General features: G+C 52.2%; 3 protein-coding genes across 7 annotated transcripts; 2 read left to right on the top strand and 1 right to left on the bottom strand.

Moving 5' to 3' along the window:
- The first annotated feature begins 11 nt into the window (after positions 1-11).
- On the top strand, positions 12-3405 carry HTRA2 (HtrA serine peptidase 2). Of its 3 annotated transcripts, XM_065891192.1 has the most exons (8): positions 12-745; positions 860-1064; positions 1154-1348; positions 1590-1622; positions 1854-1959; positions 2103-2172; positions 2846-2941; positions 3049-3405. In XM_065891192.1, exons 1-8 carry the CDS (start codon positions 240-242, stop codon positions 3212-3214), a joined length of 1377 nt encoding a protein of 458 aa, XP_065747264.1. In that variant the 5' UTR covers positions 12-239; the 3' UTR covers positions 3215-3405. The 3 variants fall into 3 exon arrangements, with proteins under 3 accessions (XP_065747264.1, XP_065747265.1, XP_065747266.1); XM_065891193.1 differs by lacking the exon at positions 2846-2941 and having other exon boundaries at positions 240-745; positions 3049-3214; XM_065891194.1 differs by lacking the exons at positions 1154-1348; positions 2846-2941 and having other exon boundaries at positions 240-745; positions 3049-3214.
- Positions 3355-21235, bottom strand: LOXL3 (lysyl oxidase like 3). Of its 2 annotated transcripts, XM_065891190.1 has the most exons (14): positions 21186-21235; positions 19430-19788; positions 17531-17694; positions 16685-16899; positions 6618-6834; positions 6219-6399; positions 5930-6084; positions 5527-5694; positions 5229-5391; positions 4741-4984; positions 4533-4648; positions 4316-4452; positions 4096-4207; positions 3355-3912 (listed from the first exon to the last, which is right to left on the bottom strand). In XM_065891190.1, the coding sequence occupies exons 2-14, from the start codon at positions 19740-19742 to the stop codon at positions 3839-3841; spliced, it is 2259 nt and encodes a 752-aa protein (XP_065747262.1). In that variant the 5' UTR covers positions 19743-19788; positions 21186-21235; the 3' UTR covers positions 3355-3838. The 2 variants fall into 2 exon arrangements, with proteins under 2 accessions (XP_065747262.1, XP_065747263.1); XM_065891191.1 differs by lacking the exons at positions 6618-6834; positions 16685-16899; positions 21186-21235 and having other exon boundaries at positions 3839-3912; positions 19430-19742.
- Positions 21236-22094: 859 nt separating this feature from the next.
- On the top strand, positions 22095-24871 carry DOK1 (docking protein 1). 2 transcript variants are annotated; one of them, XM_065891206.1, is made up of 5 exons: positions 22095-22165; positions 22518-22817; positions 22986-23079; positions 23249-23433; positions 23631-24871. In XM_065891206.1, exons 1-5 carry the CDS (start codon positions 22106-22108, stop codon positions 24378-24380), a joined length of 1389 nt encoding a protein of 462 aa, XP_065747278.1. In that variant the 5' UTR covers positions 22095-22105; the 3' UTR covers positions 24381-24871. The 2 variants fall into 2 exon arrangements, with proteins under 2 accessions (XP_065747278.1, XP_065747280.1); XM_065891208.1 differs by lacking the exon at positions 23249-23433 and having other exon boundaries at positions 22106-22165; positions 23631-23647.
- The last annotated feature ends 837 nt before the right edge of the window (positions 24872-25708 follow it).

The following is a 25708-nucleotide window of genomic DNA, read 5'->3' as shown; positions in this document are numbered from 1 at the left end:
AGCGGTCCCAGCATGCCTCGCGGGCCCTTTGACCACCTCATAACTCGCGTCCCACTGGGACCACAATTCCCGGCATTCGCGGGGCGGGGGCGGAGTCGGCCTCCCGGAATCCTTGGTTCCGGCGTGCACTTCTGGAGACTTCAGGTACCGGCGTGCTCCGCGTTCCGCCGTCCGCCCGCTAAGCGTCCAGGGCGCCTCCTCTGTGCAGGGCGGGCGACGAGGCTCCCGAGGCGGAGCTGATGGCTGCACTGAGGGCGGGGCGGGGTGCAGTCTGGAGCCTCCGGGGATGGCGCGCTTTGGGAGGGGGTCGCTGGGGAAAGGGACCCCTGTTGACCCCTGACCTCCGGGCCTTGCTGACGTCAGGAACTCCTGACCCTCGGGCCCGAGTGACTTATGGGACCCCCAGTTTCGGGGCCCGGTTGTCTGTGGGAGTCCTTGAACCACGAACATGTCTGACGTCGGGGACTTCGGATCCCCGAGCACGGCTGATCCAGGGGACCCCAGATCCCCGGATCCGGGAAGACTCAGGGACCCCTGGAACCCGTCCGCGCGTGTGGCTGGCGGTGGCGCTGGGCGCTGGGGGGGCAGTGCTCTTGCTGTTGTGGGGCGGGGGTCGGGGTCCCCCGGCCGTCCTCGCCTCGGTCCTTGGCTCGCCGCCTCCCTCTCCCCGGAGCCAGTACAACTTCATCGCGGACGTGGTGGAGAAGACGGCCCCTGCCGTGGTTTATATCGAGATCTTGGGCCGGTAACGGTGGGGTAGACCCGGAGGAACTGAAACCGCGGGTAGAGGGCGGGCGAGAAGGAGGGGTCCGAGCCTCCTCACATCCGTGCTTACCCAACCCCCGCCCCCCTATCCCAGGCACCCTTTTTCGGGCCGCGAAGTCCCTATCTCGAATGGCTCAGGATTCGTGGTGGCTGCCGACGGGCTCATCGTTACCAACGCTCATGTGGTGGCTGATCGGCGCCGAGTCCGTGTCAGGCTGCCTAGCGGCGATACGTATGAGGCCGTCGTCACAGCTGTGGATCCCGTGGCAGATATCGCCACGCTGAGGATTCAGACCAAGGTGGGGGTCTGGATAGGCCATGTCTGGTTGGGGCTCTGAATTTGCTCACATCTCCAGATAACAGGTCTCTTGTACCCATTCTCCCTTAGGAGCCTCTCCCCACGCTGCCCCTGGGACGTTCAGCCGATGTCCGGCAAGGGGAGTTTGTTGTTGCCATGGGAAGTCCCTTTGCACTGCAGAACACGATCACATCCGGCATTGTCAGCTCTGCTCAGCGTCCAGCCAGAGACCTGGGCCTTCCCCAAACCAATGTGGAATACATCCAGACTGATGCAGCTATTGATGTGCGTCCTGATAAGAGAGAAATGACAGACTAGGTTGGGGGAGGGGGTAGAGGTGTGTGGTGCAAGAACCAGCTGTGATAGATGGTGGATTAGCCTGTATACAGAGGTTGGGTGGCAAAAACCGTGCCCACCCCTTCATGGGCTGGTAAAGGAGAGAATTTGGAGAAAGTGCCTCCATCCTGGTTTTGCCCCCAGGCATAGAGTCCCTGGATCTCTTCCATATTTTCTCCTTGTCCTGCAGTTTGGAAACTCTGGCGGTCCCCTGGTTAACCTGGTGAGTGGGACATCCTTTCCGAGAATCCCTGTCCCAGGTCAGTGTGGGAAGGGGTGGGTTTTCCCTAATTCAATGATGTTTGGTCAAGTTTCTGAGCAGTTTCTTGTTGGCTGTCTCCTGGAATCCAGCCAGATCTCCCCGACTCCCCAACACTCCCTGCTACTCTTGCTCAGGTACCCCCATCTCCTACTATTTGTTTGGGCTAGAGAATAGTGGGCTCTGTCCCAACAGGATGGGGAGGTGATTGGGGTGAATACAATGAAGGTCACAGCTGGAATCTCCTTTGCCATCCCTGCTGATCGCCTTCGAGAGTTTCTACATCGTGGAGAAAAGAAGAGTAAGCCTGGCTTGGGGGTAAAGGGTTTCCTTTAAGTAGTGGGGGGTGGAGGTGGGGGCTTGTTGGAGAGGGGTCTGTTGGGAGGAGCAGGAGGGGGAAGGAAGGATGTAGCTGGGTGGGGCCTATTTGTCCCTCTGTCACAGATTCCTGGTTTGGAAGCAGTGGGTCCCAGCGCCGCTACATTGGCGTGATGATGCTAACCCTGACTCCCAGGTATGAGCTATAGGGGTAGGGCCATCAGTGTAACCAGCTGTGGGCACCTGGCACTTCTGTTGAGCTTCATTCTCAGTTCTGTCTTTATCTAAGATGAGTTGCCTCATACTTGGAACTCTCAGAAGAGCTGTCCTCTCTCATTATCTTGATTTTCTCACCCCACTCCACTTTGCATACCTCCCACCTGATTGATTTCATCCCGTTATTGCTTTGATTTACAACCTCCAATCCATTAGCCTGGTGTTTAGGGGCCATTTTCCATGTCTTCAACTCAGCCTTCCGGACATGGCTTCCCTATGAGTATATTCTTTTCCGTCCAAATTGATTTCCTAATCCCATGTTTTCGTTTATGTTGTTCTCATTTTATATAAATATCAGACCAATCCTTCTAGGTTCAGCTAAAGTTATACCACCTCCTTCTAGCTTCTCTTAGGATTTTAGAATGGCATTAGTGCTATTGATTTAATACCGTGTCATTTGGAATTAGTTACCTTTTATATACATGTCCCACTTCCTAACTGCTAGAAGGCGGAAAGTGAATTGTTTTTGTCTCAAGAGGATCTAGTGCATGCCCTATCCAGAACTTATCAGTGTGTTGATGAGAGATTTCAGGCGAACCCAGAATTGGGAGAGTGCCGTGGTGTGGTTAACAAAGTGATCTGTGTCCTTTCAGCATCCTTGCTGAACTACAGCTTCGAGAACCAAGCTTTCCTGATGTTCAGCATGGTGTGCTCATCCATAAAGTCATCCTGGACTCCCCTGCACACCGGTGAGGGAGAGATTGCACTGGGAGGTGGAGACGGGTGAGGTGTTTATGTGCCCTTGGACTGGGCCATCTCTTCCCTCCTTTATCTCTCTGTACACTTTTTGCCGTAGGGCTGGTCTACGGCCTGGTGATGTGATCTTGGCCATTGGGGAGCGGCTGGTACAAAATGCTGAAGATATTTATGAAGCCGTTCGAACCCAGTCCCAGCTGGCAGTGCGGATCCGGCGGGGACCGGAAACATTGACCTTATATGTGACCCCTGAAGTCACAGAATGAATGGATCAGCAAGAGTAGGAGGCTCCTGCTCTGATTTCTACCTTGCTTTCCTGGCTTGGGTTCTTATGGCACCTGGATGGAGGATTAAATGAACCAGTTGGGGGCAGGTCCCTCCAACTACCAGCACCAATCCCTGGGCCCTGAGGAATCACAAAAACACTTTTTATATAAAATAAAATTATACCTAGCAACATGTTATACTCAAAAATGAGGGGAAGGGTGGCGCACTGCTCTTTCCCCCCACAAAAAGGCTAGAGGTAAAGCCGTATCTCCCTGAACTGAGAGGAGATATTGGGAGTTGACCATTCTGACCTCCCTATTTAAGAAAACGAGCTGCTGCTGTCTTTTCCTGGGCAGTCAATCAGGTGCGCCTCGTTGTGGCGTGCTTGGTTTGTTGCTGGGCCTGGGAGCAAAATTCCCCATGCCTGGCTACAGATCCAGACAGCTGGCGTAAAAGGAGGGCAATAACTTCTGCTTGACAGTTCTCCACCCACAGTGCACAATGGATGAGTGCTGTGGGCCTGCTGACGTCAAGGATTCCTTGGTAAGCTCCTGAGGTAATGGCAGCCTCAGACCCCTGCCATTAGGGGCCAGTTGTGGTCTGCAGAGGAAGGTGGTGGCACCTTAGATGATCTGGTTGCTGGTCTGGCCAGGGTAGCGTTCGAACCTCCTGTTGGCCTCTTCACTGAAGGCATCACCTGCAAGGTGAACATGTGGTTTGGGCAGGAAGATTGACCCGTTGTGGGGAAGGGTGGGTAGAAGTGGGGAGACTGGAAAATACGGAAGTGGGTGGGAAGACATAGAAACAACCTAGGGAGAAGAGAATGAAGGCCTTTCCCTCCCATCCCCCAGTCTTTCTGGCTTCTCTTCCCACCAAATACCAATGTGGCAGTTGTGCACCCAGATGCGATGTCCATCATATTTGCAGTTACATTTCATTGCATTGTTGGTGAAGTCACTTTCTGCTACTTCAAAATTGGGGTTGATGACCACCTGTGAGTGGGAAAATGCCAGCTTAACCGGCTGCAGTCCTCAAATCCAGATGTGTCTTTAATAAACACTCCTCCCACGCAATAGCTGGAAATCCTAGATCCCAGGCACCTGCAGAATGTAGTTTCCTGGCTTCACATCTGTGATGTCAATCCACTGACAGTCGATGTCATGCCGGTAGAGATCCCAGCAACCCACAGTAATGCCCTGCTCTCCAAAGTTGGCACACTCATACCTCTTGGAGACATCTGAAGAGATAAGCATATGTCAGTGTGAGGCAAGGCCGTGGGGATGAGGAAACTGTAGTCTACTCTAGGCCCCAACTCACCCTCCTGACACTCGGTGTCTTCTAGACAGAAACTAGCTTTGTGGCCCTCAGCCACCTTGGTGCCGTTGGGGGTCAGGATATCATAGTGAGTGAAGATGTCCATACTGTGATAATGCCTGTGGGGACAAGGGAACCCCTGTTTCCTTCCCTGCCCACAGCAGGCTTGCCCCGTCCCCAGTGGCCTTGCCCTTCTACTTGACCCTCTCACCCATGACACTCATGCCACACCCAGGAGTGGCGCCCAGCCTTGGGCCTGAAGTCAGCGCGTCCCAGGTTGTGGATCTGGGAGGAGAATCGGAGCAGACGCCGGTGGCCGTAAGGCCAGTTGGCTGAGCGGGCCGAGCTAGCCAGGCAGTTCTCTTCAGCAGCACAGTACAACATGTGCAGGGGCCTGTCCTCAATGTACGCGGTCTCCTGCACCAGTGCTGAGTGCAGCAGCAGATCTGACGCGGCTGCACCAAGGAAGGAAGGAGAGGGTTAGAACTCACTGCTGAGGGGCAGGGACAGATGGGAGTGCGTCCATTCTCACCCCCAGCCCCTGCCCCGCATCCCCTTCCCCCCACCCCCAGAAAGTTGGGTGAGACTGGTTTTCTGCAGGGAAGGCGGACCCCTCCGGATTGCAGCTCTCTCTCTCCCTGCAAAGGGGTAGCCCACAGCCTCCCTTCCCTGGCTTGAGTCACCCGACCCTTCACTCACTCTCAGAACAAATGACTCCAGCAGTGAAATGGCTTCCTGTCCTCTTGCAGGCGACGTGGGTGCCATGATGAGCACACTGGTCCAGGGACAGCTCGGTCCCTGTGCAGTGCACTCCACTCATCACCACCTCTGTTATATTCCCTGAGTCCCAGTACCAGGTCTCCTGGGGACATACAGAGGTGTTTTTGTGAGGCCACCATCCAGCCTCCCAGGCCAAGGGGACTCATTTTGACAGTCCTCTGCCCCAAACACAGCCTTTGGAGGCAATAGCCTTGGTTCCTCTCTCCTCCCCACTCACCTGCAGGCCATGGTTGGCATAGCCCAGTCCGAGTTGCCTGCAGGCAACCATGGCCTCCAGTGTCCCCCAGTCATCCCCACAGATGAGGCCCCAGCGAAGGGACCCAGGTCCTCCTGTCTGCACCTCGACTCGCCCTTCGTGTCGGCTGCGGCCCCCGCTGAGTCGGATCTGTAGTGACATAGTGGAAGTACTGTGGAAGCTTTTGGGGGTGGAGTAGCGGGAGTCTGTAGCAGGCCTATGGCTGAATGGTGATTCAGAGGCACTTAAAGGGCTAGCAAGTGGTGGCATCAGGTGGGAGCTGCTGGATGGCAGGGGCATGGGGCAGTGGGCATCAGACTGCAGATCATGACCAGAACTGGATAGGATGTGAGATACCTGAATCAAGGTGGAAAGAATGACTGACCTTGGTCTCTACCCCAGTGTAGGGCAGGTTGCATCGGACTCCAGCATCTTGGCTATGGGAACAGTCCTCAGCTGTGATGTTCCTGTGGGGGCACTTCCAGAGGGAGGGTTCCTGGCCAGAGCATCGAACTTCACTCAAATGGATGGCACCCATGCCTAAGGTCAGAGGTCAAAGATCAGGAGGTTCTAACTTCATTATCTGTCCAGGGGTCTCCTTCCTAAGGAATGTACCCTCCCCCAGGAGTGTGTACCTCCTCCTTCCCTCTCCCTCCCACCTGCACCCCCCTCACCCTGCCCCATGCGGGCACCGCTCAGAGCCTCTCGAGCACTCCCGAAGCCCAGCTCCCGACACACCACGCTGGCTGCCTGCAGGTCCCACTTGCGGTCACAGACTGTGCCCCACGTGCCAGCCTTCAGGACTTCTACCCGGCCCTCTCCTGGGTGGGCTCCACCCTTTAATCGCACTCGGGCCTGTAAAGGAGAGAGAGGTGCCCAGCAGTGAATGGAAACATCAGCACAGAGAGGGCTGAGTAGACCTGGGAGATGAATGAGATTCTGGTGGGAGGGAGCATGGGAGGTAGGAGGTTCCTCTCTGTCCTCAAAGGTCAAGGCTGTGCTTAATCAGGGGCTGGCCAGGCTGGGGGTTCTCCGCCTGGGGTGGGGAAGGTCATAGTCACTGTCTCACACACCTCCCCCTGAGGCTTCGACTGTTGCTTCTTCTGGCCACTGGACGCTGCGTAGAGAGGGCTTGGCACACAGCTCACCACCGCAGGGCCCCCCCCAGGGCACCTGGTGGTGTCATTGGCACGATAGAACTCCAAGGAGCAGAGAGAGAGGTGGGCCTCCGTGCCCACGCACGCCACCCCATGCAGACCAAAGGAGTGTTGCTGCCGCTGGGCCAGCAGCCTGGGGGGACAGGAGTGGGAGCAGTAGGGTAAAGCAGTGCTCCTGCCTCTTTGCCCACATCCCTCCTCCCACTCCGTGCCTCCACCCATGACCACTTTAGCCCTTCTTCTTCCCCTCTTCTCCGCAAAAACACAGAGACAAAGAGACAAAGGTAATGGCGAGTTTCTAGGCCGAAAGAGCCTAGATTACCTGGACGGGGGGCTGGTCCATGGGGACCTTCTGCAGCAGAAGAACCCTATGGGAAGGAAGGCTCGTCTTGACTTGCCTGACAGAAGCCTTGTTCTGTACGGTTTCAGGGTGCTGGCCCTAATGGAGGCTGAGGCTGACGCTACTGTGCAAAGACAAGAGGAAGCCAGGACTGCCCAGCTGGAAGAGATGGGTGGGAGGGAGTAGCTGACACAAACAGGAAGCCTGGATAGCCAGAGTGAGCAGATCCTTCTATTACGCTGTGACTGAAATAACTAAATGAGTCAGGATGCAAAGGAGTGAGTAAGTCTTGCGTCTACATGGCTTCTTAGAGGCCAGAGGGGTTTCCAGGCCAGAGGATGATGGGCAGTTATGGAAGAACAGACCAGATGGTGAACACAGGAAAGACTGGAGCTGGTATATACAGGAACGAAGATGTACAAATGCAAGACAGACAAAGAGGGGCCACGTGACCAGAGAAGGCGAGTGAATATGAGCAACAGAAGGCTGAAGATATCCCCAGACCTAAGCTGAACTGTATGAGTCTTTAATGAGGTAGTGCATGCTTCTGCAGTTTAAATGTAACAGAAAGAATGTTCCATAGCCCCTCAAGTGGGAAAATGGGACTAAATTAGAGATGTTAAAACTTGGAAACACAGCAGAGAGATGCTAGAGAGAATGAGGAGACCTGCTTATTGACACCAACGGAATGAGACACTGCAGTGAGCCATGTGATGAGAGAAGTATTTTCTTCCCAGAACAGCTGGTTTGAACCCAGAGAGGAAAGGAACCAGGTGAGGCCTGGTGTTGGTGGAGTGGGTCTGTGAGGCTGGTTTGGCAGTGAATTATTGCAGTAATGTGCTCCATTACTTGATGTCAGAGGAAGGAAGGAATATGACGATTTGAAGCCATTGGCTGGGAAGACACAGAGAGATGGACAAGTTATAAACAAATCAGACAAAGGAAGCCTGGAGACTTTACAGAATACCTTTGCGACCTCAAGATAAGTGGATTCAAAGAGACCAGGTATTCTCCCGAAGTCCTGTCTGGCTGAAAATAAAAGTCAAAGACGCCATCAGAGGAAAAAGACATCTCTCTTCTAAACTCTCTCCTCCTTTTTTCCCCATAACTGACAAAATAAAAACACCAGTGTGCATTTTAATGTGGGGGTCAGGGAAGGCCAGAGTATGGCCATGTTGGGCAAGATGACCCTAAGCTGGAAGGGCACTACAAGAACACCCCCAAATTCCAAGCCCCTTTGAAGGCACCAGAGGGAGGAGCTGGGGAATGAGGGGTACCAGGGGCCACTGAGTGATCTCGGAATGCTGTGAAGAGAGGAGCAAACAATAGAAAGGGATGAATTCTCTATACCTCAACTACTGCTGCAGATGCTATCAGAGAGACTTCTCACGCACAAATTGTCTTTAGAAACCAAGTGAGACACAATCATCGGGATTGGAAGCTTTCCATTCCCTGGGGTTCTGAAGGAACCCAGGAGGAACATGATGGGACTGGGAGCCTAATTGTGTGAACTGGGCCAGAGATCAGGACTTCTGTGTGACTCCATCCCCGACAAAGTTTCCAGAGGGGATCCTCAGTCTCACTTCCAAGCTGGTAGCACTTATTTTTAACAATTAAATAAAGGTAGGATGGGAACACTGATCCCTTAGGCAAACTTAACTTCTTGGGGGCGAGGCAAGCATGGCATCTGAAGGACAAGAGTGCCAGAGTATCTACTAAAACCTGCTGGGTGAAGGTAAATAAGCCTGTGGAACAAGGGTAGTCAGTGGATGAACTTCTACTGAGATTTTCAAAAATCCTGTGACAAGCATAATTCCTCAGAGAACCACATAAGGGCCAGTCTTACTTTACATTTCGGTGACTTATCTGGAAGGTGGCTTGTAACAGTTGCTGCTGCTCTTCCACCTCTTGGTGGAGGCTTCTCTTGGACCCCTTCCTGACCACAGCCCGACGCCCCTGACTCGTCACTCGGCACTCCCTCTCCTCTCCACTTAGCCTGAACTTTATTTACCTCTTGATTGGCCCCCTGCCCACTCGGGGTTTGGGTTTGGCTTTAAGCTTGATGACTGGTCTGAAAAAAGGAGAAAGAAGTTATTGGAGGTAGCGGTCAGGTATGTTGCCAGGGAAAAGTAAAGGATTATTATTATTATTTTCTGTTTCTAGGAAGGACCCTTTATGCAGAGTATGGGGAGGGGCAAAGCAAAGGCAGTCAGATTTTCCACATATACTGCTGCATACCACTTAACTATTTTTGGAATACATGCTGCTCTCTGGATTCAGCAACAGTAATGAGAAAACTAGTTATGTCAATCCAGGTGGTGAGGGGAGAGGAGATAAGAGGAATGGTAAAGGGAGAAGAGAGAATGGAAATGCAGATGAATTAAGGGAGGTTAGGAGTTCGGGCAGGGGAGGAAGCATGCAGGTGGCTGAGGCTGGAGTCCAAGCTACTTGGGGGAAGCATAAAGATGCAGAGGCTTTTCCTAAGCCATTCCTGCATTATTTCCTCCTTGGGCTTCCTAAGATCAAAGCTTACCCATCCCCATGCCTGCCTCCCCTCCCCTCTCCCCTGGAATGGCCATTTTCCAGTCATATCCCTGATTCATCAGCTTGGGTTCTGGGATGGACATGGATAGGCTGCCTTCCATCCATCCACCTCCTGGGGTCACAGGGATGAGCAGGAGGTCCCGGGGCTCTTGCCCCATTACCTTCCAAGGGGCTTGGAGCGTCGGGCCGAGGCTTTGGCCGCTCGCTTCCTCAACTTTCTGTGAGGATAAGACAACAGCAGAGTCAGGATCAGTCTAGAACGAAGTGGGAAAAGCTAGTGCAACTGGGATCAGGGGCAAGATTTCTTTTCCAATAGTTAGAGGGCTCCTGGTGGCAGGATCTTACGACATCAGATACCTCCAAAGTTCAACCCTTCACAGCTGTTTGGCCTCATAAGCACATTACCAAACAGGTGAGCAGCAGTGAAGGACATGGACTCGGGGCTGATAAAGACCCTATACCAGGACCCACAGAAATTAGGTTAAGGCAGATAGGGAATAAGGACTCTTGGGTTGATATTAGGGCTGATCTAAACCTGGGGGGAGGGCTAGGGGAACGGGTGTTAAGTAGAAGGGGTTAGGATTGCCAGACTGACTAGGCAAGGAGAGAGAACTGGCTTGGTCACACCTAGAGAGGCTATGTATTTTTTTCTTGGATGCTCTCTGGCTTCTGGCATGTCCAGGCCTGAGGCCAGTGAACCAGGACCAAGGACCAAGGCTGGATAGTAAGGGACATTAACTTGGTCTGACTGGAGAGCATAAGGCCAGGCTGCTTAGGATGACAGAACCCTTCCTGCTTTAGTTAAATCCCATATGCTTTAGTCATTGCTTTAGTCATTCACAAACTGAGCTCATTTCCCAAACTTACTTCCAGGGATTAAGTTCTAAAACCTTATTTCTTCTTAATTGGCCTAAATATTTGACCTATTTTATTCTTCAAGAAGTTGCCTTAAGTCTAATGCGTGGAAACTAGGTCTGTTTCTCCACTCATTCTCCCTTTGATTTCAAAGACTTTCACTTTGCCCCCTTTGTCCTGTCCAACTATGTATAATGAATGCAGGTCTTGCCTGTCCTTACAAAATTTATGGAATTCCCTGTTATCCTCTTAGTTATCATCTCTTTGAACATGTTCCTGCTCTGCTGTTTCTCTTGAGGAGTCATCTTTGGATGTGGTATACTATGTGCAGATGTGCTAGGATTTTAATAAATGGATTTTAACAGGGCTGAATCTGCTTGGTACCTCCTGCCCTGGCTTCTTACTGAGGATGTACTTAGTTGGTCTTTTTGCCAAAACGTTCAGTATGTCCAACATTCCTAGCAAAGAGTCCACAATAACTCTCAGGTCCCTTTCCTGAAAAACTACTAAGAAACTTTCCTGAGACGCTACTAAGAGTTTAGAACCTTTCATCATATATGTATCGTGTGAAACTTTTTCTCTAGATGTGTTTTTCTCAAACATGTCTGAAATGAAATATACTTGGCACTTTCTTTCACCAGTAACCCAGAGAGATCATTCTGATCTCCAGCGCTGTATTCAGAAAAACGTAGTTATTACCTAGAAATTTAGAAGTACTTCTTCTCTGAGTTATTTAAGGACTATAGAAGGTCTTTATATTATATATTATATAGTATATATAATAATATACATTATAAGGCAAATACAGGTTACATTAAGGACCTGGTACTTGTTTAGGACCAGTACTGATATTTGTCTTGATATTTCTTCATTCACAAATGTGCTTGTTTTCCCTATCATGTGTTCCTTCCACCATCAAACATGAAAAGCTACCTGCATCTGCACATCCTCTTCTCATTCCAACTGTCTTTCTTCTCTAAGGCCACTGCCCGCAAACCCTTCTGAATTCCTTCCCCTCTGTTCCTTTCTCTCCTTCTCAACTGAGAAGTTGCACATAACCTCTCCTTCTCAATCGAATCCTTTTAAACATGTTCAGCTCTCTCTCTCTCTCTCTCGCTCTCGCTCTCTCTCTCTCACACACACACACACACACACACACACACCCTCCACCCCACATCTTTCTCCCTCTTCATAGAAAAACTTTTCAGTGGTTGTCAACACTCATCATCTTTCCTCCCACTCACTCCTTAACCCACCCCTTTCTGGTTTCCGCCCCCCCCTCCTCGCATCACTCTGCGATAATAAATCCAGAAGATTTTTTTTCTTCTTTTTTAGTCTTCATCCCATTGACTCTTGGTAGCATCTGACACTGCTGTTCTCTCTTTCCCTCCTTGGCTGTCACAACACTACTGGCCTTGTTTCAGTCCTAATTCTGGTTGCTCTTTCTTGGTCTTCTTATCAGGCTCCCCCTCTATATAGTCATTTAAATTTTTAGAGCTCTAAGGCATTCTTCGCACTCCACATCCTCTCTTTATATGTTCTCATTCACACCTAACCTTGTATATTCCATTGCCTTCTTGATGTTCCTACTTAGATATCTCCAAGTTATCTAAAATTTAATGTGGGTCTAAAAAATAAACATAACTCTTCCAGCAAAATCTACGCCGGAAACCTAGGAGTCAACCTTGACTCTTCTCTCTTCAATCCGTAACGAAGTCCTGTCAATGTTCTGTCCTAAATAACTCTCTAATCCATTTGCTCTTGCTCTTCTCTAAACCATTCTCAGAAATACAGTCAAAGTAATCTCTCAGAGCCACAAACCTGATCATGTCCTCTCACAGCCCTCCTCATTAAAAAACTTCAATGATTTTCCATTACTTTTATCATAAAGATCCAAATCCTTAACATAGCCTATAAGGTCTTCTATGATTTGGTGCCTGACTAACTCTCTCATCACCTCTGTGTTCTGAGCACCTTGCACAGTGCTTGGCAAACAGTAGGAGTTCAATAAATATCAAACTGAAATGAGCTAGAAGAGTGACTTCTTAAACAGCACTTAAGCTCTTAGAACCTCAACTTCTTTGCCTGAAAAAGGGCAGTAAATGGTTCAATTATCTGTACATTATTTTCCTCTTCTAAGAGTCTACAACTTTCACATGTTCTAGGGTAGAACTACCAAACGAAGTTTAAAAATGATAAATATATCACATTCTGATTTTCTTATTCTCTAAATCTTACTGACTTCCTCTAAAAGCTAGCAGATGCATCTTCTTTCTCTAAGGAAGGTAGAGTTGTTTATAACTATCTTGCCTAGCCTTTATAATTGTATTACCTACGAGGATTCTCCCTCTGTCCGACTTGACCTGTGAAGGAGTATCTATACCATATCCTCATCACAGAATCTCCCAGGACCCCTGTAATCTCTTTCCCCACTAAGAATGAACACTGTACGAAGTATATTTCCTTCTCCAGCCTTCATATCCCAGACTCAGTAAGAGATCCCAATAGGTACACAAATATTCCTGATTTCCGAAACTTACTTGAGGCTGTATATACGTGGGTACAATTCCCGGGCCTCAAAATGCCCCGGGACGGCCCACGTCTAAAGTTAGTTCATATTAACTTGAAGCCCAGAGTTGCATGATGGATACCATCCTTCTCTTGAGCAGCTTCAGTATCATTTTAGTTCTTTCTTCTTTTATTTTCTATATTCTATCAGTCATCCTACATCTATTCATTCCCCTCTCTCCTCGTTGTCATCCTCCCGCTTCATGACTAATCTTACTGCATCTAGAACTTCCTCTTCCAGTTCACTACTATCAAACTTTTAAAAACATTGGCCTTATTTTATCACTGTCCCATACAAGTACTTTTATTTTTTAATTTTCCATAAGATAAAGGTAAAACTCTCCAATCTGGCATGAAAAGTGTTCCATTTTCTAGCCTTACTCTATCCATTCGGATCTTTCTTCCACTATTTCTCAGTATAAATCTTCTACTCTTGTCAACTGTCTTTCAAAATATCCTATTCATTTTCATCTTTGTCGGGGTCAGCAATAACTTCCATGTTGCTAAATCCAGTATTCATTTCTCAGTCCTCATGTTTTTAGACCCATCAGCGGCGCTGACACACTTGATCACTCTTCCTTGAAGCACTTTACTTGGCTTCTAGACCTCCACACTCACCTGCTTTTCTTTCTACCTCACCTCCGTTTGCATTTTTTTTTTTTTTTTTGCGGTACGTGGGCCTCTCACTGTTGCGGCCTCTTCCGTTGCGGAGCGCAGGCTCCGGACGCGCAGGCTCAGCGGCCATGGCTCACGGGCCCAGCCGCTCCGCGGCATGTGGGATCTTCCCGGACCGGGGCACGCACCCGTGTCCCCTGCATCGGCAGGCGGACTCTCAACCACTGCGCCACTAGGGAAGCCCTGCATTTTGTTGTTGTTTTTTGTTTGGCCACGCCGCACCACGCCATGCAGCACGCAGGATCTCAGTTTCCTGACCAGGGATCGAACCCGTACCCCCTGCATTGGGAGCATAGAGTCTTAACCACTGGACTGCCAGGGTAGTCCCCTCTTTGCACTTTGCCTTATCTTTGCCTTATCTCCGCCTTATCTCCCTGACGCTTGATTCTGCCACATCCCTTACAGTCTATTCTTAACAAAGCAGCCCAAATAATACATAAAAAGTGGAAGTCAGATGTCACACCTCTGCCCAAAACCTTATCTCACACAGAGTAAAAACCAAAGACTCTCAAATGGCCCTACATGATCTGGCTCCCCATTCTTTCCCTATCTCCTCCTGCATCACATGTCCTATCATTTTCTCCCTTGTTCACTCAGCTCCAGCCCCAGGGGTCTCCTGGAGCATGACAAGAATCCCCCATCCCCGACATCGTGATACACACCACCACACTCCCCAGGATCTTCTCATTTATGATGCCTCTTCCTGGAGATGCTCATCTAGATTTTTGCATAGCTTGTGCCTTCGCCTCCTTTAAATATTTTCTCAAATGATGCCTCCTCTGACCTATTTAACACTGCAATCCCGGTCCCGCTTCCTAACCCTTTCCCTGCTTTATTTTTATCTATTATGCCCTTTGCCATCCTTACATTTTGTAATGTTACTCGTTTTCTGGTACTTCCCTAGTCCATGAGATCAGGGATTTTTGTCTGTTTTGTTCATTATTGAATCCCTAGTATCTACAACAGTCCCTGGCACACAGTAGGCACTCAATAAATAAATGTTGAATGGATGACTCTCTACACTTTTGTTCATGCTACCCTCTTCACCTGAAATGCCTGCTATTTAAATCGTACTAATCTTTCAGAACCTGGTGTTTGGATTAGGAAAGGTAAAGAACAAGCACAGGGAAAGAAATATAGCCCCAAGGTAGATAATAACAAAGGAGCACAGCACATAGATGTTTTAAACCATATGAGTCCCTATGCCAGATAAAGTATATTCCTTGGGGCTGAAAGATGTGTTTCAGAGCCAAGGCAAAGAAAATCTGAGCAAGTATGGAAAAGACTGGAGGTTGGATAATGTACTGATTTTTGAAAAGAAGGAAGAGGATTCTTCAATCTACAGATAATTAATATTCTAGAATAAGTTATTAAATAGAAAGTTTGTGAGCACTGAGGAAAAATATGGTGATCCTTAGAAATCTAAAAGGATTTCAGTAAAAATTAGCCCAGTCAAACCACCATGATTTCCTTTCTTGGTAAGATTACTAAATTGGAAGGCTGCAGAATGGCTGTGAACATAATATAGCTGGATTTTAGCAAAGACTAATAAAATCTCCCATGATTTCATTACAGATAAGATGGTATAATGTTGGCTACATCATTGTAGTGTTCAGTTTTTTCCCAATTGGCTGAAAAAACATTTTACAACTAATGATTAAAGGTTTGATGTAAATCTGGAGGATTCATAAGAAGAGTGAGACTTTGGTTTTAAAGATTTCAACAATTTTAACAGTCACTTTGATGAAGTCAGGAAGCAGAGCTATCATATCTATTGAACAGAGGAGGCAGGGAGGGCTGACAAGTGGAAAATGAACAGAGGAGGCAGGGAGGGATGACAAGTGGAAAATAATGTCAAGATTCAAGATAATCTCATGGGATCATCATGGCTTTTCAATGGTTTTTAAATGATGTATAAACTAATAGGGTAAACTCCACAGAGTTAGGCTGCTCTATTAGTATCAAGGATGAGAGAAGACCCAATTTAGGTGATTACAGGGTCAATATGAGCAGTGGGATGCTGCCTCAACAGAAAGGCAGTGCAAAATCTACACATGCTTTAATTAAAAGTGAGCATTTCTGCTGTACCCTGCCCTGATCAGACCACATCTGAAGTAGTGTGCCCAGTGGAAGGTCACCCAGATGTTAAGAGGTCTTCCTGCAAAACTGATCTAAGGAAGAGATGAAGAAAACAATCATTTAAATGACAGAGAAATTTCTAAATTTCTCAAAATGCCAAATTAGATGCTCCAGGGAAGCGAGACGCTGTTAAGCACAGAACCGGTCACCAGTGTGATCCGTTTCCTAGAGGCCGGCGCGTACACCAGGGCTCCAGAGCAGGTGAAGAGGGCCGGGCTTCTGGGCCGAAGCATATTCTGGAGAACTTGCCTAGGAGTCCTGAGGGCTCGCGCGGTCACAGACGGCTCGTGGGCCGCCTGGACCCAAGGAGGCGCCAGGCCCCTCCCGGCGCCCTCCGGCCTTCAGGGATTGGCGCTCTGGCGGGGACGCACCGCCCCGGGGAGGCTCCGGGCCTGTCACCTTCAGACTCCCGGCGTCCGGCCCCGCCCCAGTTCCGCCTCTGTAGGGCACGGCCGCGCCCCACCCCCACCCCCCAACTCGACCCGGGGGCTCCTGGGCCGCGCCGGCACCGTAACCGCAACCGCCCGCGGGCCTGCGGGCCGCTGGACATGGCTTCGCGAGACCCGGCGCTCGCCCCGGGTCGCGGAGACGCCGCCTGGCGACCGATGGAGTCACGGGCACCGACGCCATAGCCGCCGCTCACCCCGCGCCGGCTCGGGCCGCTAGAAAGCTCGAGCCTCGCCGGTCCCGTGGCAGACTCGCCTCGGGGACCGCTTCATGGTCCCGCAAGATTTCTCAACTCTCCAGTTTAGCAGAGGCCTCCACATTTCCCCACTCTTCCGGAGCCCAGGTTCCCCCAGTGCCCCAGCCCCCTCGGAGGTCTCTCAACACCATTCCCTAACAAGCGCCCTCGTCCCTTCACCTGTAGAAGGCCACGTTGACCCTCTTTTCGCTAGGGAAGCCCAGCATCCCGCAGACCACGTGGCTGTTATGGGCGCTCCATCCTTTGTCACACACTTGCGACCAGCCGTCCGGAAGCCTGACTTCGACCAGTCCCTCAGTCACGGGCAGGGGCCGCCTGCCCCGCCCAACGGCTGGTCGAATTCGTACCTCCTCCACTTGCAGGTGATGCTCTACCTGGGGATGGGACCACAAGTAGAGGAAGGAATCCCAATGACACCTTTCATATGTCCGGCCACCCTCAAGGAACCCTGACTGAGTGTGCTTGCTGTAAACCCAATGGCGAGACGGGGCTGGGAGGCAGGCCTGCTCTCTAGGAGGTGTGTGGGTGTGTTGACTCTCTTGGGGTGTGTGGGTGTGTTGACCCTCCTGCAGCCATGAGTGTGCAAGGACATGCTATGCTCTGAGAAATGACTAAGGGTCCAGAAGAAGCTGGGGAAGGAGCATCTAACTCTGCCTGGAGCCTGAGGGAGCACTTCACAGAGGAAGTGGTATTGAAGGAGGAGGAGTAAGTAAGAAGGGAGATGTCCCCGGAGAGGAGGACCATCTGAGGTGAAGGAGAGCACAGTGCCCTGAGGACCAGGGATGAAGTTGGAGAGGCTCATGCCAGGCTTAGTAACTTGAATGCTAATGCTAAAACCTGGACTATACAGTGTCTCGGAGCCCTGTCATTTTGTGCCCCCCCAGGTCCCCCACCAACCCAAATTATCCCCTTGGGCATATGGGATCCTCTACCTTCTAGTATCTGCGCATATAACCGTCTCGCCACCCTGGGTGGGGTGTGTGTGTGTGTTTATGAACTACAGACCTCAATGACATTGGAATCCGAGAAGCCGGGGAGGCGCTCGTCCTTGCAGATGACCCCGGCATCCTCATCGTGGGTACAGTCACTGTTCCCCCAGCCCCGGGAGGCACATTCAGTCACACTCTGCTCAGTCCCACTGCAGCTCAGGTTGTCCAGCCAGATGCGGCCTGTGGAAGGGCGGGAGATAAGGGGACAGAGGGGCTTGGAGAGGTAGTATGGGGATGTTGGTGAGAATGAGCGTGGAAGCCTCATACCTGGTAAGGTAATGAGTGGGGAAGGGACAGGGGACCCTGGAAAGGAATACGAAAGGGAGCATAGGATTGATGGAGGGTCGATAGTGATCTGGGGATACTCAAGAATTTGGTAGGGTGAGTAAAAAAAACCAAGAGTCAACACTGAAGTTCTGATCAGCCCTGACCCATTCAATGACAGCTACAATTAATCAAGTACCTACTGTATGTGAGGCAATCTGCCAAGGTATGTACCTATGTGAGCATCCTTAGAACAGAGCTGCCAGAAGGTATTATCACCATTTTGTATAAAGAAATTGGAGTTCTGAGGAGTTAAGTAACTTGACTAAGACCACAGCCAATACACGGGGGTTTAGGGATTTGAGCCATTTGTGAGATTTGGAAATGTAAAATCCTTTCACCTCAGCCTTACATTCTCCCATGTGCCCCCCATCTGCGTTGCCACGTTGCCCTGCGTTCTTCTCTCTGCCTGGACCAAACTGAAATGAATATCACCGACTTTCTCTCAGAATTGGGTGGCCCCTCAAAGGTTGGTCCCAGCTAATGTGCAGGGACCCCTCATGCACATCCTGACAGGACTTACCCAGCTTCTGCTGGGATACCTACCTCCTGCCCCAGCAGGCTGTTGGAACCATCACAAAGTCCTTGAGACTCTTTTATGACTCCCCCACTCCAGGTCTGATTCAGTCCTTTGATGCCACCCAGAAAAATCCCTCAGCCAAATGACTGTACTCACATTTGAAGACAACCATCATGTAATTGTTATCCAAAGCTTTTTCCTTTCTTACCAAATATCCCTGGTTTCTTCAGCTATTCCTTGAAAATTGGCCTCCAGTCTTTCACATCTGGCCAGCTCTCCTCTGAATATACTTCCATTTTTAGGATCTTAGTTCCCTGACCAGGCATTGAACCTGCACCCTTGGCAGTGAAAGCGCGGAGTCCTAATCCTGGACCACCAGGGAATTCCCAGTACTTCCATTTTCTGCTGTCTCTCTGGAAATGTGGCATCTAAAGTGACACTTCATTCCAGAAGTGATCTAGCCAGTGGAAACTGGGGGATTAGCTGCAGACTGCACCGGTTTCTATCAATCTCACTGTGAGCTCATACAGTGTAAGCACCCCCAGATCTCAGAATTGTTCCTAATCCCCTACTACCCACATTCATACTTGTCCTAGAGTTTATACTTGTCTTTGGTCAGTTCCAGCTTGTTGGTTTCAGCTCTGGTCTATAATCTGATTTTGTTGGCTGCAGTATCTGTGATTCCTTCTGGCTTTGGGACATCCAGACATCATTTACCTGCTTTCAGCTTCCCATGAAACCAGTTGTCCTTTAATCATACAGGGCTCACCTGTGTCAGCGCTGTCTTTGCACGTGGCTTTGTAGAATCATACTTTTGCAGCAGAAAGGAACTTAGAGTTCACCTAGTCATTTTGCACATGGGGCATCTGAGGCTCAGAGAAGGCACTGACCAGCCTAAGTTCACACAGCTCTGAGAAGTGACTGCTGGTTGGTTTGTCCCCCATGGTTGTACTTGACACTGGCTTTTCTTGGTGTTCTGTGTCCCTATGGCTGTGCCATCCTGGTGTTCCCTCTCCCTACATTTGGGTTGCACTTTGGCAATACCTAGGCTGTGCCTGGAGCATTGCTCACCTGTTCCAGGGCCGTATTTGGCACTGTGGGTCCAGCCTGTGGCCTCTGTGAAGCCCAGCTCCCGGCATAGGACATGGGCAGCCTGAAGTGTGAAGTCGTCATCGCAGATGGTGCCCCATTCGCCAGCCCGCTGGATCTCCACGCGGCCCTCGAAGGGCTTCCTGGGGAAGCCGGCCAGCCGGAACCGTAGCCCCTGGCTCCCAGCCCTCTTCTCAGGGGCCGTGGATGGGGATGGAGATCCCAGGCACGAGCTGCACAGCAGGCACAGCAGCAGCCCCCACAGGCTCCACTGCCAGACACCGACAGGTCGCATGGCAAGGAAGGCCTGGGTGCCCCAGAGAGAGAATATGTGAGAGAAGCTGAAATTGAGCCAGGCCCAGGTCTGAGAGAGAGGTCATGAAAGGAAAAGAGACACTGGTTAAGACCAGAGACAGAGAGACAGTGCGAGAGAAAGAGAGGGACCCACGGACTAAGAGAGACAGTGAGAAAGGAACACATACTAAATAAGAGCAGAAACACAGAGTCAAAGAGGCACACAGACTGAGAGACCCAGATTGGGGGGCGGGGGAGGGAGAGAGAGAGGCTCTCCCTCCCTTTTGTGAAGAATAAAACTCTCACTATTAGTTGTTATGTCTCACAATGTCCTTTTCCTAGTTCTGCTATCATCACCTCCATACCCCGACTCGCGGGTCAAGGAGACCCAGTGATCAAAAGACAGAGATTAGAGACCAAGATCAGAGAATGGTCCAGATAAAGAGGAAGAGACTGAGCAAGAGACACGGAGAGGGAGACCCAGACTGAGAGAATGTGAGAGGAAGGGAAACTGTGGGAATGAAAGGGGACCAAACAGAGACAGTAGAGAGAGCGACAATGTTGAAAATGGATAGAGAGGGATCAGGAGAGAGCCTGGCACACAGAATTGGGGGGCAACTGAGAAAGGCAGGCAATAGGTGAGGAGGAGGGGAACTGACAAGAGCCAAGGAGCAGAGGCAGAAGGGACCCAGATGATCCTATTCAGCCAGTCAGACAGAGGACAGATAGCTACTGATTGTGGAAAGAGGCAGGCAAGGAGGGGCTTAGGAGACCCTCGGATCTCAGGTCCCCTGAATGGGAGCCAAGCCGAGAGTCCTCTCTGGGCAGATTCCAGGCAGAGAAGGCAGAGAACCAGAATGCACTGGAGAACTCTTGCACATCCTACATGCTCTGCAGGGTCAAGGGGCCCAGGAGGGCCAGGCCTCAAGGTCGGGGGGTGGGGGGGTGGTGGGGGGGTGGAATGGGGTGGGGTTTTCCAAGCCTCCTGCCAACACCGCCATCTCCGTCACGGGCAAGCGGAGGCGAGAGCACCAATCGGCTTCTCTGCCAAGGCCTTCCCTCTGTCTGGGGCGGAGAACAGCCCCTCTACAGCGAGCTCCCCCCCCACCCCCCCTACATGCTTCCCCCAACTCAAACAACCCAACAGGGCAGCTTTGTTTGGGAACATTTTGGCTTGGGGACGCAGGGAGAGGGCCTCACAGAGGAACCCCCAGCCTTAGGGCCCTCCCGGCTGCCCTATTTGGAACATCCAGCAGCCCCCGCCCCCCAATATCTGCTTCATTTCTCCACTCTTCTTGTGTCTCACTCTTCTTTGACAATAATAAAACCCTCAGCAGCTTGACTTCCCTTTGACTTTATCCCACATCACCCCTTTTCCCAGGTCCCTACACCATCCTCCATCCACAACTCTCCTTCCTCCCACGGGCAGCGTGACTCTCCCTACCTGTGGCTGAGCGGGGGCCGTAGCGGCTGGGAGAAGAGTCTTGGTCCTGGAGTTCAGTTCTAGGGCTTACAAAAAAAGTGCTTGTCCAGGGGAGACTGCTCCCCCTTTCTCCCCCAGCCCTTTCGTTCCTCCCACGTCCCCTTGAGCCCTCCCACATTCCGCCTTCTCCCACGATCCCTCCCAGGCCAGTTCCCTCCTCTTCTCCTGCCCTCCTCTTTGGAGCAGGCCGCAGTCGCCGCTCCACCTCCCTCCCGCCCCCCTCCCCGCCTCCCAGCCTGCTTAATAAAACTTTCTTTTCTCGCGGGTTGGGTGCAGGGTAGCTAGCTGCGGCCAGAGGGCTGGACACAGAAGAGGCCACGGGGCCGCAGACCGTCCTGCGTCCCGTGCAGCGACTCGGCTCCGAGTTCCGGAAAGTCTTCAGTCCCTAGCCCTTCCCCCACGTCCCCTGCTCCGCGGATCTTAAAACAGCCCAACTCCGGCCGAGCAGGGGTCGGGTCAGGTCGGGTCTGGGGAATTGAAGCCGCGAGGGCACGTATGGTCCCTCCAATGCCCCAGGGTGCCCGTCGGCATTTTCGAGATGATGTCACGGCCTTCACTCTGACGTCACGTTGAGCATCTGACGTAGTAGGCAGCCCCCAAGCCTAGGTGCCGGAGTCCTCTGACCGAAACCACGAGGTTTCCTTCGGTGGAGACACTTGTGCGCGACCCACAAGTTGGGCCGGACGTGGTGCACCAGCCAGCTTATCTAGATACCCCCTCCCCTTCCTTCTGGCTTGTCTCCTTCCTCCCCTTTCGCGGTCCGGGGAGGTTGCGGGGGTGGGGGGAACGCCTCCTGCGCGAGCCCCGCCCCGCCCTCCTCCCTGCCTCGCCCCGCCTCCGGCCCACAGGGCCAGGAAGGGCGGAAGGAACCGCCCGGGGCCATGGACGGGGCCGTGATGGAAGGGCCGCTGTTTTTGCAGAGCCAGCGTTTCGGTACCAAGGTAGTGTGGGTAGGGGTTGCCGAACCCCATCAGAGCTAGGGGTGGGCAGCTGAGCCTAGATGGAGGGAGGCGACCGGCAGTGGGTTGGAGCGCGGCGCCCGGAGCCGGAGAGCCTTATGAATTTCCGGCTAAATTGCTTTGCACACACTCGGAAGATGCGTCTGCCGGCCTCCGGCTTCGCCTCTCTGGCCCTGGGGGAGACGGAGCGGCATCCTCCTTGGGAAACTTCGCCTGCCGTCGGGAAGCCTCAGACCTGAAATTGGCCCGCGCAGGTCCCTCCCTCCCTGTCGGGGCCCGGGCCGCCGGTGTTTGCCTGCTCTCCCTCCCTAGTGTCTCTCCGATCTTTCCCCAGAGGTGGAGGAAGACCTGGGCGGTGCTTTACCCGGCCAGCCCCCACGGTGTCGCGCGGCTCGAGTTCTTTGACCACAAGGGGTCGAGCTCTGGAGGGGGCCGAGGGAGCACGCGCCGCCTGGACTGCAAGGTGATCCGTCTGGCTGAGTGTGTGAGCGTGGCCCCTGTGGCCGTGGAGAGCCCCCCTGAGCCCGGCGCCACAGCTTTCCGCCTGGACACCGCACAGCGTTCCCACCTGCTGGCGGCCGACGCGCCGTCCAGCGCCGCCTGGGTGCAAACGCTGTGCCGAAACGCCTTTCCGGTGAGGGGGCCGGGGCTGCCGGTGAGGGGCTGGGGCGAGCTGCACTGGGCCCAAGAGTCCGTGCGGGGTGGGAGCAGTTACAGCGGCAGAGGAACTGGGCTGACTCAGACCCTGGGAACCGCGGTGAGGGAATTACAGTCTCCTTCATACTCTTTCTCTTTACCCCAGAAAGGCAGCTGGGCCCTGGCGCCTGCCGAGAACCCACCCAAGCTTTCTGCCCTGGAGATGCTGGAGAATTCACTGTATAGCCCTGCCTGGGAAGGTAGATGCCTGAAAAGCCCCAGCAGGGATGGCATGGAAAGAAAGGGTGTCCTGCAAGGGGAAGTAGAATGCTCCTGAGAGCTGGCTTTCACGTGCATGCTTGGACAACCTGCTCCCTCCCCCCACCCCGGTCCTGGCCAGGTGCCAGTCTAACTGTGTATTCCTTCCAGGATCCCAGTTCTGGGTAACCGTGCAAAGGACTGAAGCCGCTGAGCGTTGTGGCCTGCATGGCTCCTATATGCTGAGAGTGGAGGCTGAGAGGCTGACTCTCCTGGGCGTGGGGGCCCAGACTCAGATACCGGAGCCACTCCTTTCCTGGCCTTACACTCTGTTGCGTCGCTATGGCCGAGACAAGGTGCGGTGCAGGACTGGCTCCCTGGGTTGGGCAGCTGTGGGAGGGGTGGGGCAGGACTGCGCTTTCTTGCCTAGCCCATGACCCCACCTCCCTTCCCAGGTGGTCTCTTCTTTGTAGGTCCCCTAACTAGTTCCAGCCCCGTGACTCACCTCCTCTGATGGCTCCTGATTATGTGTTTCCCTCCACACCCTCTTCAGGTCATGTTCTCTTTTGAGGCTGGCCGCCGCTGCCCCTCTGGCCCTGGAACCTTCACCTTCCAGACGGCACAGGGAAATGACATCTTTCAGGCAGTTGAGACTGCTATCCACCGACAGAAGACCCAGGGAAAGGCCAGCCAGGGGCAGGATGTTCTCAGAGCTGATTCCCATGAAGGAGAAGTGGCAGAAGGGAAGTTGGCTCCCCCCCGGGGCCCCCAGGAGCTTGCAGGCAGCCCTCCAGCCCTGTATGCTGAACCCTTAGACTCCCTGCGCATTCTTCCAAGCCCTTCCCAAGATTCCCTATACTCAGACCCCCTGGACAGCACCCCTGCTCAGGCAGGGGAGGGGTTACAGTTAAAGAAACCTCTCTATTGGGACTTGTGTGAGCATGTGCAGCAGCAGCTGATAAAGGCCAAGTTGACAGACCCCAGAGAAGACCCCATCTATGATGAACCTGAGGGCCTGGCCCCAGCTGCTCTCCGGGGCCTTTATGATCTGCCTCAGGAGCCCAAGGATGCCTGGTGGTGCCAGGCTCGGGTGAAGGAGGAGGGCTATGAGCTCCCCTACAACCCTGCTACTGATGACTACGCCGTGCCACCCCCGCGGAGCACAAAGCCCTTCCCAGCTCCCAAGCCCCAGGGCCTGGCCTTCTCTGAATCCGGTGCTGCAGCTGGCAGTGGCAGCAAAGGCCACAGCTCAGACACTGCCCTGTACAGCCAGGTCCAGAAGAGTGGGGCCTCAGGTAGCTAGAACTGTGGGCTCTCTGGAGCAGGGACTGACAGGACTGGGGCCAAGTCAGAGGGCTCCACATGAGAAGAAGGGCAAGGCTGGGGTTGCTGATAGGAGGACCATGGGGAGGTGGCACTGGGGATCAAAGAAACCTGTTAGAACCAGCAGGAACCAGAGGGGTCTGTGTGTAGAGACCAGGGTACAAGGGGAGTCAAGGGAAGGATGATGTGTCCCAAGAAGTCATGGAAGTGGGACAGTTGGCAGGGGCTCAGGGATTGGATCTGGGGGAGGCCAGCACCTCTAAGTCATCCCCACCAAAGGAAGGGATAGCTGCTGGAGCAGTACTATAGAAAGGGGTGTTCGGTCAGAGTAGGTACAGTTTGAGGGGCCTGTATGGAGGCTATAGGGAGACACTGGGCTGTGTCTTGATCCTTACCCCGGCATTGTTCTTTGCCAGAGAGAGATATTTTTTTTTAAGTTTTATCCTCATTAAAGTCAGTTTGGGTTTAAGAGGTCTATGCGTGTGAATAGTCACAGAGGGGACAGAGTGGCAGGCTGTGCTGGGTAGATGTGGAGGGAATCAGGAGAACCAGGAAGGTGTTGGGGGCCACTGAAGGAGGAAAGGGCCTCGGGCAGGGGGGGTCAAGCAGTGTGGTCGTTCAGAGCCTGGGTGGTCCAGTCAGGCCCACCTGGGCTTGACCTTATCTCTGTGACCCTGTGTGTAACATCTGTAACCCTCAGTTTCCCCCACTGCCCCTGTGCAAAATGGGAAAGCTTAATTACACATACAACCTCACAGGGTTTTTATGAAAGGAGTTAAATTTCTCAAGTACTTAATACGATTTCAAGTGCAGAGTAAACATTGTATAAATGGTAGTTATTATTCTGTGGATGGAGAAAGCTGATGGGCAGGTATGAGGAGAGGGGAATAGGAAGGGAATAGGTCTTTTTCACAACACCCTCTCCCCTGTTCTCAGCTCTAGGATGCCTTTCCTCCCCCTTGTCTCACACACACACACACACACACACACACACAAAAGCACACTCACGTGCGTGCGCACACTTTGCATGTAGGTACCAAGCATCAACCACTTATCTGTTTGGAGGCTGAAGGGAGTTGCACTGTGGTGGGTGTAGTGGGAGGGGCATGGGCTTTGGAATGCGGTTTCGATTTCAATCCTACTTGTTTTTCATGAGCTCTCTGAAAACCTCATCCTTGTCTCCTGAGGTTCAGTTTCCTGATGGTGACCTGACTTCATCCACCTACTTACACAGAGCTACATGGAGAAAATCAGGCCTGGGAATGCTCCTAACAATGGTGGAGACTTACTGGTTATTTAATCTTCATT

The sequence above is a fragment of the Phocoena phocoena genome, chromosome 14 (assembly GCF_963924675.1).
Source record: "Phocoena phocoena chromosome 14, mPhoPho1.1, whole genome shotgun sequence".
Classification (NCBI taxonomy): domain Eukaryota; kingdom Metazoa; phylum Chordata; class Mammalia; order Artiodactyla; family Phocoenidae; genus Phocoena; species Phocoena phocoena.
This window is presented reverse-complemented; position numbering and strand designations above follow the sequence as displayed.